Source organism: Panicum virgatum, chromosome 1N, assembly GCF_016808335.1.
Source record: "Panicum virgatum strain AP13 chromosome 1N, P.virgatum_v5, whole genome shotgun sequence".
In the NCBI taxonomy this organism is placed as follows: domain Eukaryota; kingdom Viridiplantae; phylum Streptophyta; class Magnoliopsida; order Poales; family Poaceae; genus Panicum; species Panicum virgatum.
The window spans coordinates 47009863-47026478 of NC_053145.1; the positions used below are offsets into that span (position 1 = coordinate 47009863).

Consider the following 16616-nt stretch of genomic DNA (forward strand, 5'->3'; position numbering starts at 1 on the left):
GAACACACATAATAGCTGCAGGGAAAGGAAGAAGCCTATATATGTCCCATCTTCCACAGGACAGTTCTTTTTCTGTTGAGACCATACATACTCCATATATAACACCACTTAATAAGCATGAACGCAAGTGGACACGAACAAAGCAGCAATAATAAGCACGACCCACTCAACAAGAATCTGGCTACCAACCAAACCAATTCAGGCGCTCCTCCTCGATGATTCGTGCGAAAGGATCCAGAACGAGAGGCCCCAAGAAACGCAGCCTGCTCACGTAATCTCGTAGCCAATCGCGTGATCGTGTAGCAGCGTCAGAGTTTATAACGAACATGGCACCATTTATGCTATTTCGAGTGATTTTGGTGATTAAATGACAACGCAATCAATGAGACTAATGGTATTGTTAAGTGAACATTTATAGATTCTAGGGATGAAGTAAAAAGGCCATGCAAAGCAAAACACGAAGAAAGAACTCAAAGAAACGCTGAATTGGACGAGTTCTACTGAAATCAGTAGCACCGGAAGAACCGATGCTATAGTCATCGGTGCATCCGATGGTTGTCGGATGATCCGACGGCCTGGCTATTGGCACAAGTCTATGCGCCTCTGGAGATCATGTGAAGATCAAGTGAAGCACCGGTTGAACCGACGGCTTCAAGATAGGCATCGGTGCATTCAACATACCATGTTCCAGAGACGATGTCAAGTACGCAGGAGCCAAGTCTTCAGCACCGGTTGAACCGGCGAGGCGTCGGAGCATAGCATCGGTGCATTGACATCAGCAGAAGAGGGAGGCCCAACGGCTAGTCCAGTTGCTGTATGTGACCCGTTGAACCGACATCCCAAGCATCGGTTCAACCGATGGTCCCTGGAACTACTGCAACTGTGTCAGAGAAGCCAACGGCTACTTCGGGTCTGAGAGTGACCGGATGAACCGACGCTACCCCATGCAGAGGCATCGGTTCATCCGATGGTACACAGCTTTTTGCTGACCGTTGGAGCAACGGCTCCACGACTTGGAGGCCTATATATATGGCATCCCCCGGCCATTTGAAGCTTGTTGGAGTTGCTAGAAGTCACACACACACCCAAGATCATCTCCAAGCCATACAAGAGCCCATTGATCATATCCTTAGCCTTTAGCACTAGCCTTGTAAAGTGTGAGTGCTAGATTAGCTCTTAGTGAGTGAGATTGCAAGGCCTTGAGCCTTTGTGCTGTGGTTCTTTAGTGAACCAAAAGAAGAGCTTGGTGCGCCGGCCCCTTGGAGCTATGAAGCTCGCTGGCAACGTCATCGACCCTCCGACTTGGTGTGGAGCGGCGACGACACTTTGTGCGGGGGACGTGGAGACCCCCATCCTTTGTGGAGAAGCTCCTTAGTGGAACCCGGGATCAAGGTAACCGTGATTGTGTTCACGGAAGAGACTTGGTGGCCGAGTAGCAATACTCTTAGTGAGTGCTACAACAACGTGGATGTAGGTGTGCCTTTGTGGCTAACCGAACCACGGGATAAACACCCGCGTCAAGAGTTTGCTATCTCATATCCCGCTCATTAAGCTTCCGTATTTCATACTAGCAATTTGTATTGTCTTTACTTTCATAGAGTAGTTTCTTGATTGGAAAGGCTATAGGTTGCTAAACTCTTTTTTGATAGGGGTTTCACACTAGAACAACCATAGTTACACATCTAGATAGCTTGTTTTAGTTTAAGTTTTGTGCAAATTAGTTGGAGCCATAGGTCTAAGTTTTTTAGAGTGCCTAATTCACCCCTCCCCTGTTAGTCTAGAGCACCCGATCCAATCAGACTTTTTCTTGTACCTGCACCACCCGCCGTGGCTGGCCTCTTCTTTTCGCTGAAAGGGACGGGGTGACAGTGCAGGCTAGGAGCTGGTCCAGTCACCGTGGTTCTTTGGCTCACTTGCACGGTTAGTTGCATAGCGTGGCTTGCATTGCTTGAATGAACCTTGTTCGAGCATAGGAATCTTGAACATTTCTTTTTTCTTTTTTTTTTGAAAAGAAGAATCTTGAACTTTTCAGGCATCTGCGCGCGGTTGACAAAGCAATCGACGGCCATTGGGCAAAGCCCTGAGATTCAGTAGTCGCACGTTGAATCTGAAAGGAGTACACATACACACACACACACATGATGGCACTTGATTCTATACGGCAAGTTGCTAGTTGCGTCTTGGACTTCCTTTTGTTTTACAATTTTTGGTCGTGCGCGTTCCCAGAGGAGGGCTAGCTGCCTCGTGGTAATGGTACACGTTCTCTATTTCCACCCAAGGAAAAAAAAGAGAACATCACTTGCTTGGCAAGAGGGCAGGGGGAGAGATGCTGAAGCCATCGCCATTGTCTTCCCCCGGCCTCGGAGACCTACCGATGCGCCGTCGCGGTTCCACAAAAGTAGCCACTGGTGGCGAGGCGGCAAAAATTCACCGGAGCCGGGGCCGCGCCGGGCTGGACGTGGAGCCCCCCAGGTCCCAGCTAAACGTAGGCCACACACGCCACCAGCCAGCCGGGCGTCGGCTGGAGCCACCCGGCCGGCCGGCGCGGGACAGCTGGAGCCAAGCGCGCGCGGGGAAGGGGCGCCGTCACGTGACGTCGCGGCTGGCCGGGCGCGCGCGCGCGCACGCACGAGCCCCCCTCCCCGCACCGCAGCCGCCACCGCCGCCGCATTGCTCCGTCAGCCTGAGACCTGAGGCCAGGCGCCACTCGCCCTGCCTCCCCGCCTGCCTGCCTCGGCATAATAAAATCTCCCCCGGCCCCGGTCTGTCTCCCTCTCCCTCCCGCCGTGCCTGCGATTCTCTCCGCGGAGATGCGAGGTGATTCCCCTGCTCCACCCTCCTTTCTCTCTCCTCTCTTTTCTTCTCCGCCTCTGTTGCCCCGGCCGAGATACCGTCGGTTCTCTGCCATGGCCGTAGCTCTCCCTCCGTTTGCTTGCTCAGCTGCCCTGCGGCAGGCGTAGAGGTACAAACCGAGAAGCCTCTGGCTGGGCATGCATGCGTGGTAGCTTTTGCGGGTGAGCTCTCGATTCTGACCGCTGGCTCGAGGTTCTTGAGCCTTCCGCCATGGATGGCTGCCGGCAGGCGATTCCTATGTTGTTCATTCAGATCCGTCCCGGCAATCCGGCTCTTGCCGCGTGGTGGTCACCGGAGTTGCTGCGTGAATTTGGTGCGCCCGTTGAGGGCTATGATGTGGTAGGGTGAGGGACTGAGGGTGAGTCCTTTGTGAAGAGTTTTGGACTCTTCCAGACTTTCTTTTTTCAGGTTTTGCTCTGTTCTTGCCTTCTTGGGTACTGTTCGCGATTTGGGCAACACCAGGCTACTGGCCACAGGAAATTCTCTCTCTTCTTTTCTTTTTCATTCATTGGAGGATGAAGGTGTGGCGACTGGCGACACAGGGTCTCAGCCTGTTCGGCTGGTGGGAACTGGCTGGGCTGGGCTGAGCCCAGCCATTCGGCGGCCACCACCAGACGTTCGGCTTGCTGGTAGATTAACTCGGCACCTCTATTAGCTAGGTCCAGCCGAACAGGCCAAAAGTTCCTCAGTGCACCGAGATTTACTCCAAATATTCTTCTATTTTCATATCTTTCTGGAACCATCCTAGATCAAACACCTGGTTTTCAAAAATGAAAGGGAGGACAATCTTTTGCCCTGCTTTATGCTTGACAAGTAGTAGCATATTCACTACACTTTGTCCATGACACCTATCATATATAGGTACTAGCCCAATCCCATGTGTTTCGGTGTTTCCGAATTTTAGTAGGTGCTTATTTTTTCCTTTTCCATTTCCAAGAAATTGTAGGGGTAGAAGAGTTAAGTAGAATACTACCTAAGTTTTTTTTTTGTAATTAGCTTAATTCTTTCATGATCGCTAAGAAACCCACGCCTGATTTAGTTTTTGGGGACTCTGATAAGATTTATCTCAACTGAACCGATTCTCATCATCTCACGCCCCTGATATTCTTTTCCACGGCTATTGGAATTGCTGTACGGTCGAGTCAACTGAATGGCTCTTCCTGTTGTCTTAGAAAATTTGCTCAAAGGCATGAGCTCTGACCCTGCTCTTTCTAACGGATTGGATTCTTGTGTGCTTGTAAGCATAGGTATGACCTGAGCAAACCGAAATTATGCAGTTCTATATAAGGTTTGTACGGGCTGGTACCATCACTGACTGATTCATGAACAATCATGCATAAAGTCAAGTGAAATTAATTTGGTTTTCTCGAGATTTTTAGCACAACCTATCTAGGGATTGATAGCTAGGAAAGTCAACTTGATCAGCCGAGATGTCAGCTTATCTTCGTTTGCAGAAGAGAAGATATTAAGTTATTAACATAGCTATATATATTGCGCAAACTCTTGTTCTCAAGTAATCACGATGGTCTTCTTTGATTTTTGTTCCAGACTCATGTCATGTTTGGGCTTGTCATCTTTTTTATTCTTCGTCCAAACTCAAACCAACGTACTTAATTTTGGAGAGAGAAAAATCCAGCTATCAGACACAAGTAGAATAGTTACGACAGTATGTTTTACCTTTCTGTTTACCTTCATTTGGAGTACTATGACCTTTCTGGTTTGCCACATAATATTGGTCTATTAATGAAATAGGTCCTGGTCAACATTTTTCCTAATTAGAGCAAGGTTAATAATTTAGCCTGCTGCTGGCTGCAAGGATTCTTGTAGCATACCTCTCAGCCTATTCGTATAGTGGTTTAGTCCTTCATCATTAATACATAGCACACCTGTCTCTCTCACAAGATTTCTTGGTTCTTGTGTCGAAGCCGGCTATAAGCTTACAGCCCACCTTTTTTCTCTTTTCTTTCCTCTCTCCTCCACCTCAGCATTTAGCCAACTTACAGCCCATTATAATATTTGCTCTTATGGTTGGTTCATGATCTCCTTAATAATGTGTAAGCTTTTCCCAAGTACAGTAAAACAGAAATTTTCTTTCTTTGAATAGTTCTATGGTTAAGCTCAATTATATGATGCGGTGGGTGGTGTGGACATTAAATAACAGTATACCATTCTCAACTGTGGAGCACAATGTTTGGAATGCAAGAATTTCACGGGGTAGTATTCATACTGTTGTGAAACTTTCACATACTAACCGGGCCCTAGTTTTTTTTTCTAGAACAGAATCTCAACCGTGTTTCCACTCCTTGCTGCAGTGTTCTACTCCGAAGATTTCACTAGCATAGAGCAACTGGCTTCCTCTGCTTTTTGAAGATCCACTATCAGTGAACATCACTATACAGTTTAGTCTGTCAGAGCCTCAGAGGTTAAATACCTCCTGGATCACAATTTTTATACTGGAGCAAGACTGTAATGGACCGGGCAGACACATCAGGCTTTGTTAGTGGTGGATCAAGTGGTACTTCACTGCTGCTTATATTCTTTCACTTCGTCTACTCGACAGTGCACATATAAGAGATCAGTAAACCCCTGATCTCATCGTTGCTCTTCCACCACCTTCACTGTATTAGCAGAGCATTTAGCTTTGATGAATAACGGTTTTGCGGGTATCCTGCACCGCAGAAACGAGCCTCTGATGGATGATTCTGCAGTGTCAATTGGTTTCTCAATGACAAGCTACACATCAGGCAGCCATGGTCAGAGTCAGATAACATTTGGCCTAGACCGGTTGGGTTCATCAATGGACAACAGCTACAGCCATGGCCAGAGAGGTTTGCGAAGGTCTAGTCATGTGCCTGCGCAAGATGATGGGTGCAGACTAGTCCTCGGACTGGGACCAACTCCGGATGCTAACTCTGCCGATCAGCATCCTGCCGGAGCAGACAAGTCTAGAGCACCTGTGACTTTGTTTGGCCAGAGCTTCTCCTTCGCTGATCCAGGGGCGCTGAGCCTTGGGGCTCGCCAGGGCCGCAACGCTGGAGCAATTCAACACAGAGAAATGCCTACCGGCCACATCATTTCCTTCGGCGCCGTCGATGAGGGCTCAACGTCGGCGAGGAGGAGCTCCGGTGGCTACATGCCATCCCTTGTCTTCGCGCCTGGGGCAGACTATGCAGCAGCTGAAGAGGCACAGGGTTTGGTAGACCACACAGATCACAACAGTTACGACAGTACTGTTCGTGATCACAGTGGTTTTCGGCTCAGCCCTGAACCTTCGGCGTCCTTGACGGAGGCTTCGTTCGGCGTGAGCTCTGACGTTGTGACCGTGGTAAGCAATCCTGTACATCGCCGGCATCCCAAGAAGTGCAGGTTCAAAGGGTGCTCCAAGGGCGCGCGAGGTGCGTCGGGCCTGTGCATCGCTCATGGCGGCGGGCAGAGGTGCCAGAAGCCTGGGTGTCACAAGGGCGCCGAGAGCCGCACGGCCTACTGCAAGGCCCACGGCGGCGGACGGCGGTGCCTGCAGCTCGGCTGCACCAAGAGCGCGGAAGGGAAGACGGATCACTGCATCGCCCATGGCGGCGGGCGGCGGTGCGGCTACGCTGGCTGCCCGAAAGCCGCGCGTGGCAAGTCCGGGCGGTGCATCAAGCACGGCGGCGGGAAGAGGTGCTCCGTGGAGGGCTGCATCAGGAGCGCCGAGGGCAGGGTCGGGCTGTGCATCTCCCACGGCGGCGGGCGGCGGTGCCAATACCCGGACTGCCGCAAGGGCTCGCAGGGCAGCACGCTCTACTGCAAGGCGCACGGCGGCGGGAAGCGGTGCGTCTTCGAGGGGTGCGCCAAGGGCGCCGAGGGCAGCACGCCGCTGTGCAAGGCGCACGGCGGCGGGAAGCGGTGCATGTACGAGGGCGGCGGCGTGTGCCCGAAGAGCGTCCACGGCGGCACGGAGTTCTGCGTGGCGCACGGCGGCGGGAAGCGGTGCGCGGTGCCCGGGTGCGGCAAGAGCGCGCGCGGGCGCACGGACCGGTGCGTGAAGCACGGCGGCGGCAAGCGGTGCAGGGTGGACGGGTGCGGCAAGAGCGCCCAGGGAAGCACCGAGTACTGCAAGGCCCACGGCGGCGGGAAGCGCTGCAACTTCGGCGGCGGCTGCGAGAAGTTCGCGCGCGGCCGGAGCGGCCTCTGCGCGGCGCACGCCACGCTGGTAGCCTCGCAGCAGCGCCGCTGCGGCGGCGGCGGCGCCGCGGTCGCGGGCATGATCGGGCCGGGCCTCTTCCACGGCCTCGTCCGGTCCGCCGGCGCCGGGAACGTGCACAACGAGCACTCGTCCTCCGGGGCGAGCACGGTGTCGGACTGCGACGGCTCGCCCGTGGCCGCGGCGGGGAGGCTGGAGCTGATCCCTCCCCAGGTGCTGGTCCCCCACTCCATGAAGTCCTTGGCGCCGGCCGCGCCGCCGCCGGAGAGGAGCAGAGAGGGAGGGGCGGTCGCCGTCCCCGAGGGGAGGGTGCACGGCGGCGGCCTCCTGACGTTGCTCGGCGGCAGCTTCCGGAACGTCGACGTCGGCAGGCTCTGAAGCAGGGAGCGCTCTTGAGGCTCGATTTCTCTACTTCCACGCATCTTTTTCTTCATCAAATCAAAAGAGAAACAGGAAAAAACTAGTACTAGCTGTTAGATTGGCTGTCTATAATACACTACATGCTCTATTTGCAAATTGGACACTCGACTTGTAGGGGCTGTTTGTTTTATGTTGAATCATTCGTGGCAGGTCCCAAAGCTTTTGGGCTTTGTAGCTGCAGTTGGTGTGAATAAAGGTCAGTGTGTAATAATCAAAACTGTACTTCTGGCGACACTCTGCTCTGCTGAAATGGCAGCTGATGGTTCTCAAGATCAAGTTTTGATGTGGAATAGGCTTTTTATGGATGTGTGGTATAGTACTGGTATTTGAAGTGTTGTACGAGCCTACAATGCTGGTCTAGTGTTTATCAGAAGTTTGATTCTTTTGCAATGTTTTTGCTTGATGATTATTCTCATTGTACACTCCACAGTTCAAAGCATTCGGCTGTACATGTGTAAGTGATCGTCTCACGCGAACTAAGCGTAAGTGTAGCTCAGCTGGTAAGGTTTTTTGTGGTGGAACATGACCACCCAGGTGAGTCCTAGACTTGCATTGCATTCCGCTATTCTTTTAGTGGTAGGCGGCATGTCCATCGATACCGAAGCACCTATGATGACTTCATCAATCTCGTGATTCTGCCAACTTAGTCTCTCAGATGTGCTTATAAGGGTAGGTTCTGTAGGTGCGATCATACAGGTGTAGTCTCACGCAGCCGTCATTTGCCGTTGTGGAGTTCCTAGGACCGTGTTTTTCTTGTCTCGAGACGCCTTTTATACCTAAACAACAACACTAGAGGTGAGCTTGCAAGTTCCATACATTCCATATCCGCTTAAATGTGAATATAAATGTTGATATTCACATCCATTTCTAATATGTAACTAGAGTGGATGTATCCGAATTCGTTTATTCTCATAAGTTTCTCTATCAAAATTTGAATCCATATCAGAAATAAGTGTAGATATCCATTATTATCTGTATTTGTATAGATAAAGCACCTCTCATAACTATATTATCAATATATTATTTTGACTTAATTGAAACTGATATATTGATTCATATAAATTAGTTTTAAATACCACATTAAATTTACTTAGCGTTATAGATCATCTTAATATACTAGGGGTGTTAATTAGTGACCCTTAGTTGCACCTTCAACCCTATTTAGTTCAAAATTTTGTACCACTTTTTCAAAATCAGATTTTGTTTTGAAAAATTAGTACAAAACTTTGAACTAAAGAGGGTAAGAGGTGCACCTAAGAGTCATCAATTTGCATTCCTATAATATACAAATTTTTTGTCTACTGCTATACTTACTTTTTGTTGATATATTAAATTAATGAAATATTATTAATCAATAATTTATTTCAATGATGTCTCTTTTTTACATATGTTCATACTTTAAGCTCTACTTGCATAATATTTTTGTTATTCCAAATTATCAATTAAGTAGATATCTAAATGCGAACGTGTTGGCACTATCTTTTGATCCGATTAAAAAAATGTGGATATCCATCTACTATTTCCATCCCTAGCTGGCTAGCTGCACGCGCCAAAGTGTCCAAGGCTGATGAAGACCCGGCAGGCAGATGACAGCACAGCATCACCAGGCGCCGTTGGTGCAATCCAGACATCCACATACTAGAGTGCCGCACTGCCGCATGGTGGCTACTGGCTAGCAGGTAGCACTGGCATGCAGCCGCTTGCTGCCCATCCATCCAGAAGAATGCAGACGGCGAACAGAAACGCGCAACACGATGACGTCGTGCTCGGCTACGACACCGTCGCTGACTACGTGGTAAGAAGTCAAGAGAGCACACCGATCAGAGCAGCTCCAGCTTATAATCTTTCACCAGGGTGCAAAGGAAGCCACGTCATATCCAGCCTGTCTAGCAAAAAACGCTCCAACGTTTAGTTATCATGTGCTAAGATGGGATCCATTAGGAAATAAAAATACTACCAATCAAGAATTCATTTACTCCTACTCGTACTTTCTTCAACTAGATTCTCTGACAAACAGTCACATTCTATCTTTTTCTTCCTTTGCACCGGATGCTTAACTTGGCCTCCGGTGCTTGTGGTGCACCCACGAAATTTTTTGCTCCAATGAATAGCACCCCTTTCATCCGTTTCTCTCTCTTACTAGCACCACCAAAAAAAATACGTTGGAGCTGTCCTTACAGGATCTGTCTGGCTCCAAATTTATCTCCCTTATAGTAAGTACAATGCTACATGTAGATAGACTCATGATCTGTCTCGTGCAATGCTACATAGAATTTTTGATGATGTCGAAGAAAGGGAGGGAGGTAAGAGAAAGAAGTGGTTGCTTCACTAAACAACTGTCTGATAAGCTAAAATTTCTATAGAACAACTAAATAGACAATCCATTGTAGAGATTGTCTGTTAAGTCATCTTAAATTACATGTCATTCAGGAGACAGTCTATGATATAATATCATTGTACGACGAGTTCACCTATTGCTGTCTTACGTGAACATGCAGAACGGCACCTCCTACTTCGGGGGTCTGATCGGCCGCGTGGCCAACAGGATCGCCGGCGCCCGGTTCCCGCTCGACGAGAAGACCTACCGGGCTGTACTGCAACGACGGCAACAACTCGCTCGCTCCACGGCGAGAGCTGAGGCTGCACGCGGACCGAGGCCTCTGCAGAGTCTGCACGCAGATGGATTGCTCCAATCGATGTGATTGTCCGTTCGTTTCCTTCTTCTCAAAAGAACTGATCTGATCGTTCGTTTCAGGCGGTCACCGGGGGTTCAGCAAGGTCGTAAGGACGGCGAAGGAGCACGTCGACGGCGGCGACTCCCCGTACATCACTCTCTACTACCATAGCTTCGATGGGGAGCAAGGTACGGTGTCCAGGTTTCTTCACCGTGCAGACGAGTGCGGTTTGGAAATTGGAATGCATCACCCTGCAGTTGTACGCAGGGTTCCCCGGCGACCTGGGCGTGTACGTACGTGATGTTGATGCTTCTCATTCTGTAATTGTGTCAAAACTTGTATCAGCATGTAGCTGCATTAGGTAGGTGTTTTGATTGTTGCAAAGCATGTTTGTAATCGCGTAGAATCTTGGGTGCCACGGAGACTGCACGTGGGCACGCCGAGACCGCGTCCTCAGGGTGACTCCCCGCCATGGCGAGCATGCCATGCATGTCGCACGGGTGACCGGAAAATAAGGCACACCGTGCAGCTGCTAATCATGGCGGGGGATGCGGATCTTTTCCGTGATATAGATCACTCAATGCATCAGAACAAGCTGCGCCGTTACGCAGTGAAACTACCTCTCTCTCTCGAGCGCGCGCGCACGCGCGCGTATGTCTAGCTCGCCGTCGCCGCCGCGGTGACTGCGCGCTGCGTTCCAGGGTGTTCTAGTCATTTGTGCTCGCTGCTGGTGATCGCCGGCGCTAACAAACTGGCATCAGAGCCTGTTGATGTTCTATAGCGGATCGATAAGCCCGCCTAGATCACCAGCCTTGAAGAAACCCAAGAAGGAGATGAGCGATGTCGGTCCCAGCTCTGGTGCCGGTGGCGTGAAGGAGGGCTCGTTGATGTGGCCCATGCTGTCGCGTTCGAACTACACCGAGTGGGCAATGTTGATGCAGTGCAACTACGAAGCCATGGAGATCTGGGACGCCATCGATCCCGGCGGTGCTGGCATGGAGCGCGTGCAGGACCGGCAAGCCATGAGTGCGCTGCTGCAATCCGTGCCCAAGGAGATGTGGCAAACGCTCGGCGGCAAGAAAACCGTCAAGGAGGCGTGGGAGGCGGTGAAGACGATGCGGCTCGGTGCGGATCACGTGAAGGACGTCAACGGCCAGAAGCTCCTGAGGGAGTTCGAGAACCTCCAGTTAAAGGAGGGGGAGACGATCGACGACTTCGACATGCGCATCACCAATCTCGTCGCCGACCTGAAGACTCTCGGCGAGACGATCGACGATGTGAAGGTTGTCAACAAATTCCTGCACGTCGCCCCCCCCCCCCACGCTTCACTAGCGTGGTCGTCTCAATCGAGATGCTCTGCGACCTCAAGAAGCTCACCGTGGAGGAGCTGATCGGGCGGTTGCGCGCGGCGGAGGAACGCCTCGAGGAGAAGGTGGAACATATCACTGACAAGGCCGGACGACTGCTGCTGGCAGAAGAAGAGTGGCTTGAGAAACACAAGCATCGTTTCCAGGCCGGCTCCAAGGACAGCGGCGGAAGCAGCTCCGGCGGCAGCCAAACGAAGAACAAGCCGGCAGCGCGCTCTGACGGTGGTGCCACAGGACCTGTCAAATTGACGTCCGAGGGCACACCAAGGAGGAAGGGGCGCTGTCGAAACTGTGGCATATATGGCCACTGGGCACAAGATTGCAAGCGGCCAAAGAAGGAGAAGGAGGCACGCCAGCTGGAGGAGAACATGGTGATGGGTGGCGCATATCAGTCGGCGTTGATGCTGGCAACGTGCGATGTTGACGTCGTACGCAGGCTAACTCAGATCGTTCATCTGACGGAGAACGTGGTCCCAGTTCATGTGCCTGATGGTGTGTGGGTGCTGGATACAGGCGCCAGTAACCATATGGCAGGGACACGTTCAGCGCTGACACAGCTTGATGAAGGTGTCCACGGCACGGTGCGTTTCGAAGATGGATCCCGTGTTGAGATCCAAGGCATTGGATCGGTGGTGATGCAAGGTCGTCAAGGACAGCACAAGTTACTGACCAATTTTTATTTCATTCCTAAATTGCAAAGTAATATTGTTAGTTTGGGTCAGTTGGAGAAAAAGGGTTTTAAGATCACTCTAGGTGATGGAAAGTTGTGTGTGTTTGATCAAGAACAAACTCTGTTGATAGCTGCTCCAAGAACTGCTTACAGATTGTACACTGTAAAATTTGACTTAGTACCCCCAGTGTGCTTGTTAGCCTAGTCAGACGATAAAGCATGGCAATGGCATGCTAGATTTGGCCACCTAAATTTCAGAGCACTTCATGAGCTCAGTGGGAAAAACATGGTGGAAGGCATGCCGATTGTGAAAAGAATAGAGCAAGTGTGTGATGGATGTGTTCTTGGAAAACAACACAGAAAACCTTTTCCACAGGCCTCTAGTTTCAGAGCAGAAAAAGGGCTAGAACTTGTTCATGCAGACTTATGTGGGCATATTACTCCCAAGACTCTAGGAGGTGCAGCCTATTTTCTGCTGGTTGTTGATGATTGCGGCAGGTATATGTGGGTTGAGATGCTCAAGACTAAAGATCAAGCTCTGGATTACTTCAAGAAGATCAAGCTCAGAGCTGAAGTTGAGTCTGGTGAAAAGCTGAAAGCCCTGAGAACAGATAGAGGGGGAGAGTTTACTTCTAATTTGTTCTCAGTCTTCTGCAGTGATGGTGGAATTAAGCACTACACCACCACCCCATATTCTCCTCAGCAAAATGGTGTGGTGGAAAGGAGGAATCAAACAGTAGTTGAAATGGCAAGGTGTATGCTGAAGTCTATGCAGGTTCCATCAGTTTTTTGGGGAGAAGCAATATGCACTGCTGTCTATGTGTTGAACAGGTCACCTACTAAGACTCTGAGCAACAAAACCCCATTTAAGCTTGGCATGGCAAGAAACCAAAGGTTAGTCATCTGAAAGTTTTTGGATGTGTTGCAAATGTAAAGCTAGTTGGTCCAGGTCAGAGCAAGTTATCTGACAGATCAGAGAAAATGATGTTCATTGGATATGAGTCTGGTTCAAAGGGGTACAGACTATATAATCCTACCACTAGAAAGCTGGTAGTGAGCAGGGATGTCATCTTTGAGGAGAATAGGCCTTGGGACTGGACAAATGCAGGCAGCAGCACAGTTCAACAGGAAACTGACACCTTCATAGTTCACTATGAACAGACTGACCAAAATCCGACAATAGATGGTTTTGTGCCGAATGAGGGGCCACCTGCAGCACAGACTGTGGGGGAGATGTCAGGAGCTGGGGGAGAGTTTGTGGATCCTTTAGAAGCAACACCCATCCATGGTGGGACCCCAGGCTCAGCTCATACGCCACAGCAGGCTGCAAGCTCAAGTTCAAGCAGTTCAACTGAAAGTCCACAGAGATTCAGGACTTTAGCAGACCTGTATGACAACACTGAACAGATTCATGATTTTGAGTATAGTGGTATGTGCATGCTGGCAGCTGAAGAACCAGTTAGTGTTGAGCAAGCTCTAGAAGAAAAGTGCTGGAGAAAGGCTATGGAGGCAGAGATGCAGGCCATCATTCAGAACAACACTTGGGAAGCATCTAAAAAACCAAGTGACCACAAGCCAACTGGTCTGAAGTGGGTTTTCAAGGTGAAAAAGGACCCAGCTGGTAACATTGTGATATACAAAACCAGGCTGGTGGCCAAGGGATATGCACAGATCCAGGGGGTGGATTATGATGAAGTCTTTGCTCCTGTTGCTAGATTAGAAATAGTGAGAATTCTGTTGTCTTTGGCAGCTCAGGGAGAATGGGAAGTGCACCACATGAATGTAAAGAGTGCCTTTCTAAATGGAGACTTGCAAGAAGAAGTGTATGTAATGCAACCTCCAGGATTTGTTGATCCAAAAACACCTACAAAAGTGTTAAGACTGAAGAAGGCTTTGTATGGAGTATGGACTGAAGCAAGCCCGAAGAGCTTGGAATTTCAGACTTGATCAAGAGCTGTGCAAACTGGGTTTTGTCAGAAATACAGAAGAACATGCAGTGTACAGAAGAGGAACTGGGAGTTCTCTGCTTCTAGTTGGAGTATATGTTGATGATCTCATAATCTGTGGGCCAGATAGCAAAGGTATTGCTACATTCAAGCAGCAGATGCAACATGAGTGACCTGGGCTTGCTGAGCTACTATTTGGGGCTAGAGGTGAAACAGCAGTCAGGAGATATCTCTATTTGTCAAGGTGCCTATGCAAAGAAAATTCTTGATATCTCAGGTATGAAGGGGTGCAATCCTATGGACACACCTATGGAGCAGCACATCAAGCTGTTGCCTGGCAAGCCTGAGCTGGTGACTAATGCAACAAAGTACAGAAGCATTGTTGGAAGCCTTAGATACTTGGTGAATTCAAGACCAGATCTTGCTTTCTCTGTTGGGATGGTTAGTAGGTTCATGGAGGCACCAAACTTAGATATGTTGCAGGAACCACACAACTGGGGTGCAAGTTTGTCAATGGAACTCATTCAGAGCTGTTTGGCTTCACTGACAGTGATCATGCAGGGGACATTCAGAAGAGGAAAAGCACTTCAGGTGTCGTTTTCTTTCTTGGTTCGAACCTAATTACTTGGAGTTCACAGAAGCAAAGGGTGGTTGCACTGTCCTCATGTGAATCTGAGTACATAGCTGCTGCAACTGGAACATGTCAGGGAGTGTGGTTGAGCAGGCTGCTAGCTGATCTCACGAGTACTGAAGTGAAGAAGTTCAGACTCTATATTGACAGCAAATCTGCCCAGGAGCTCTGTAAGAATCCTGTGTACCATGAGAGATCCAAGCACATTGACACTCGATATCATTATATCAGAGAATGTGTTGCTGATGGCATCCTTGACGTTTGGCATGTGGGGACTGACGACCAGTTGGCAGACATCTTGACAAAGCCTCTTGGGAGAAACAGGTTAATTGAGATGAGGACGCAACTCGGCGTCGTCACAGTTTGACAAGATTAAGGGGGTGATTTGTTGATGCTTAATCGTGTCAAAACTTGTATCAGCATGTAGCTGCATTAGGTAGGTGTTTTGATTGTTGCAAAGCACGTTTGTAATCGCGTAGAATCTTGGGTGCCACGGAGACTGCACGTGGGCACGCCGAGACCGCGTCCTCAGGGTGACTCCCCGCCATGGCGAGCATGCCGTGCATGTCGCACGGGTGACCGGAAAATAAGGCACACCGTGCAGCTGCTAATCGTGGCGGGGGATGCGGATCTCTTCCGTGATATAGATCACTCAATGCATCAGAACAAGCTGCGTCGTTACGCAGTGAAACTACCTCTCTCTCTCTCTCTCTCTCTCTCTCTCTCTCTCTCTCTCTCTCTCTCTCTCTCTCTCTCTCTCTCTCTCGCGCGCGCGCGCGCGCGCGCGCGCGCGCGCGTCCAGCTCGTCGTCGACGCCGCGGTGACCGCGCGCTGCGTTCCAGGGTGTTCTAGTCGTTTGTGCTCGCTGCTGGTGATCGCCGGCGCTAACGCGTGACGTACCAGCTCTCGCCCCCACATTTGGGCACGTGCTGAGCGTGCGCGCATGAACGCCACGGCGCGGCGCCGGGCCACCCCGGTGAACATCGCGCACCACGTACGCCTACTGGAACCTCGGCGGCGACGGCAGCGGCGCCGCCCCGTCTCCGGAGAGGCGGTGCAGCTCCTCTCGTCGCGGTACTCGCGCGTGGACGCCGCGCTCATGCATCCCGACGGGCGGCCTGGCGGCTGGCGCCCGTGGCCGGCACGCCCTACGACTTCCTCGCGCCGGCGCCCGTGGGCGGGCAAGCTCCTGCCGTGCGCCGTGGGCTACGACACCAACTACGCTGTGGACGGCGCCGCCGCAGGCACGGCGCCGGTGTCGCGCGTCCGGGACGGCGCGACGGGGCGGGCGATGGAGCTGTGGGCGGACCAGCCCGGCGTGGCGGCGGCGTGCAGTTCTACACGGGCAGCCGGCTCGGCGGCGTCAGGGGAAAGGGCGGGCGTCAGGTGTTCAGGCATGACATGATCGTGAACACGGGAATGAAATGATATCATGCTGCACGTGGATTGGATTGCAGTACGAAGGTTCCATGTATTATGCTTGGGAACTCACAACTCACAAGTAGAGCGAGCGCACACACACCGACGCACGCAGAAGCAGGCTACGACGCCAAGGTCTGCGAGCTACTAGTAGAGTGGTAGATAGACCTAGTTCCCGGCGCCGACCTCGCGAGCCGCCGGCCTAGCCCTGGCGCCGGGCGGCGGCGGGGCAGTGGCGGCCGCGGCCTTGGGCGCCGCCGGGGCCATCCAGGGGCCGGGGCCGCAGCACTCGGGCCTGCCGTCGCAGCAGTCGATGCGGCAGCAGGGGATCGGCAGGACCTGGCCCTCCGCCGCGCCGGCCACCAGGAGCGCCACCACCACCAGAGCGCCCACGATCCTGGACACGGAGCCCCTCGCCATGCCGATGTGCCCGGCGCGCGGCCTGCTTGTGC

The 16616-nt window shown here is 51.4% G+C and overlaps 1 protein-coding gene and 1 pseudogene across 2 annotated transcripts; both read left to right on the forward strand.

The window, feature by feature from the left end:
* Positions 1-2612: 2612 nt before the first annotated feature.
* LOC120656186 lies at positions 2613-7846 on the forward strand. 2 transcript variants are annotated; one of them, XM_039934220.1, is made up of 2 exons: positions 2613-2817; positions 5166-7846. In XM_039934220.1, exon 2 carries the CDS (start codon positions 5498-5500, stop codon positions 7412-7414), a length of 1917 nt encoding a protein of 638 aa, XP_039790154.1. In that variant the 5' UTR covers positions 2613-2817; positions 5166-5497; the 3' UTR covers positions 7415-7846. The 2 variants fall into 2 exon arrangements, with proteins under 2 accessions (XP_039790154.1, XP_039790153.1); XM_039934219.1 differs by lacking the exon at positions 2613-2817 and adding an exon at positions 2838-5067.
* A 1300-nt stretch (positions 7847-9146) lies between these two features.
* Positions 9147-16173, forward strand: LOC120653594 (annotated as a pseudogene).
* Positions 16174-16616: the final 443 nt, after the last annotated feature.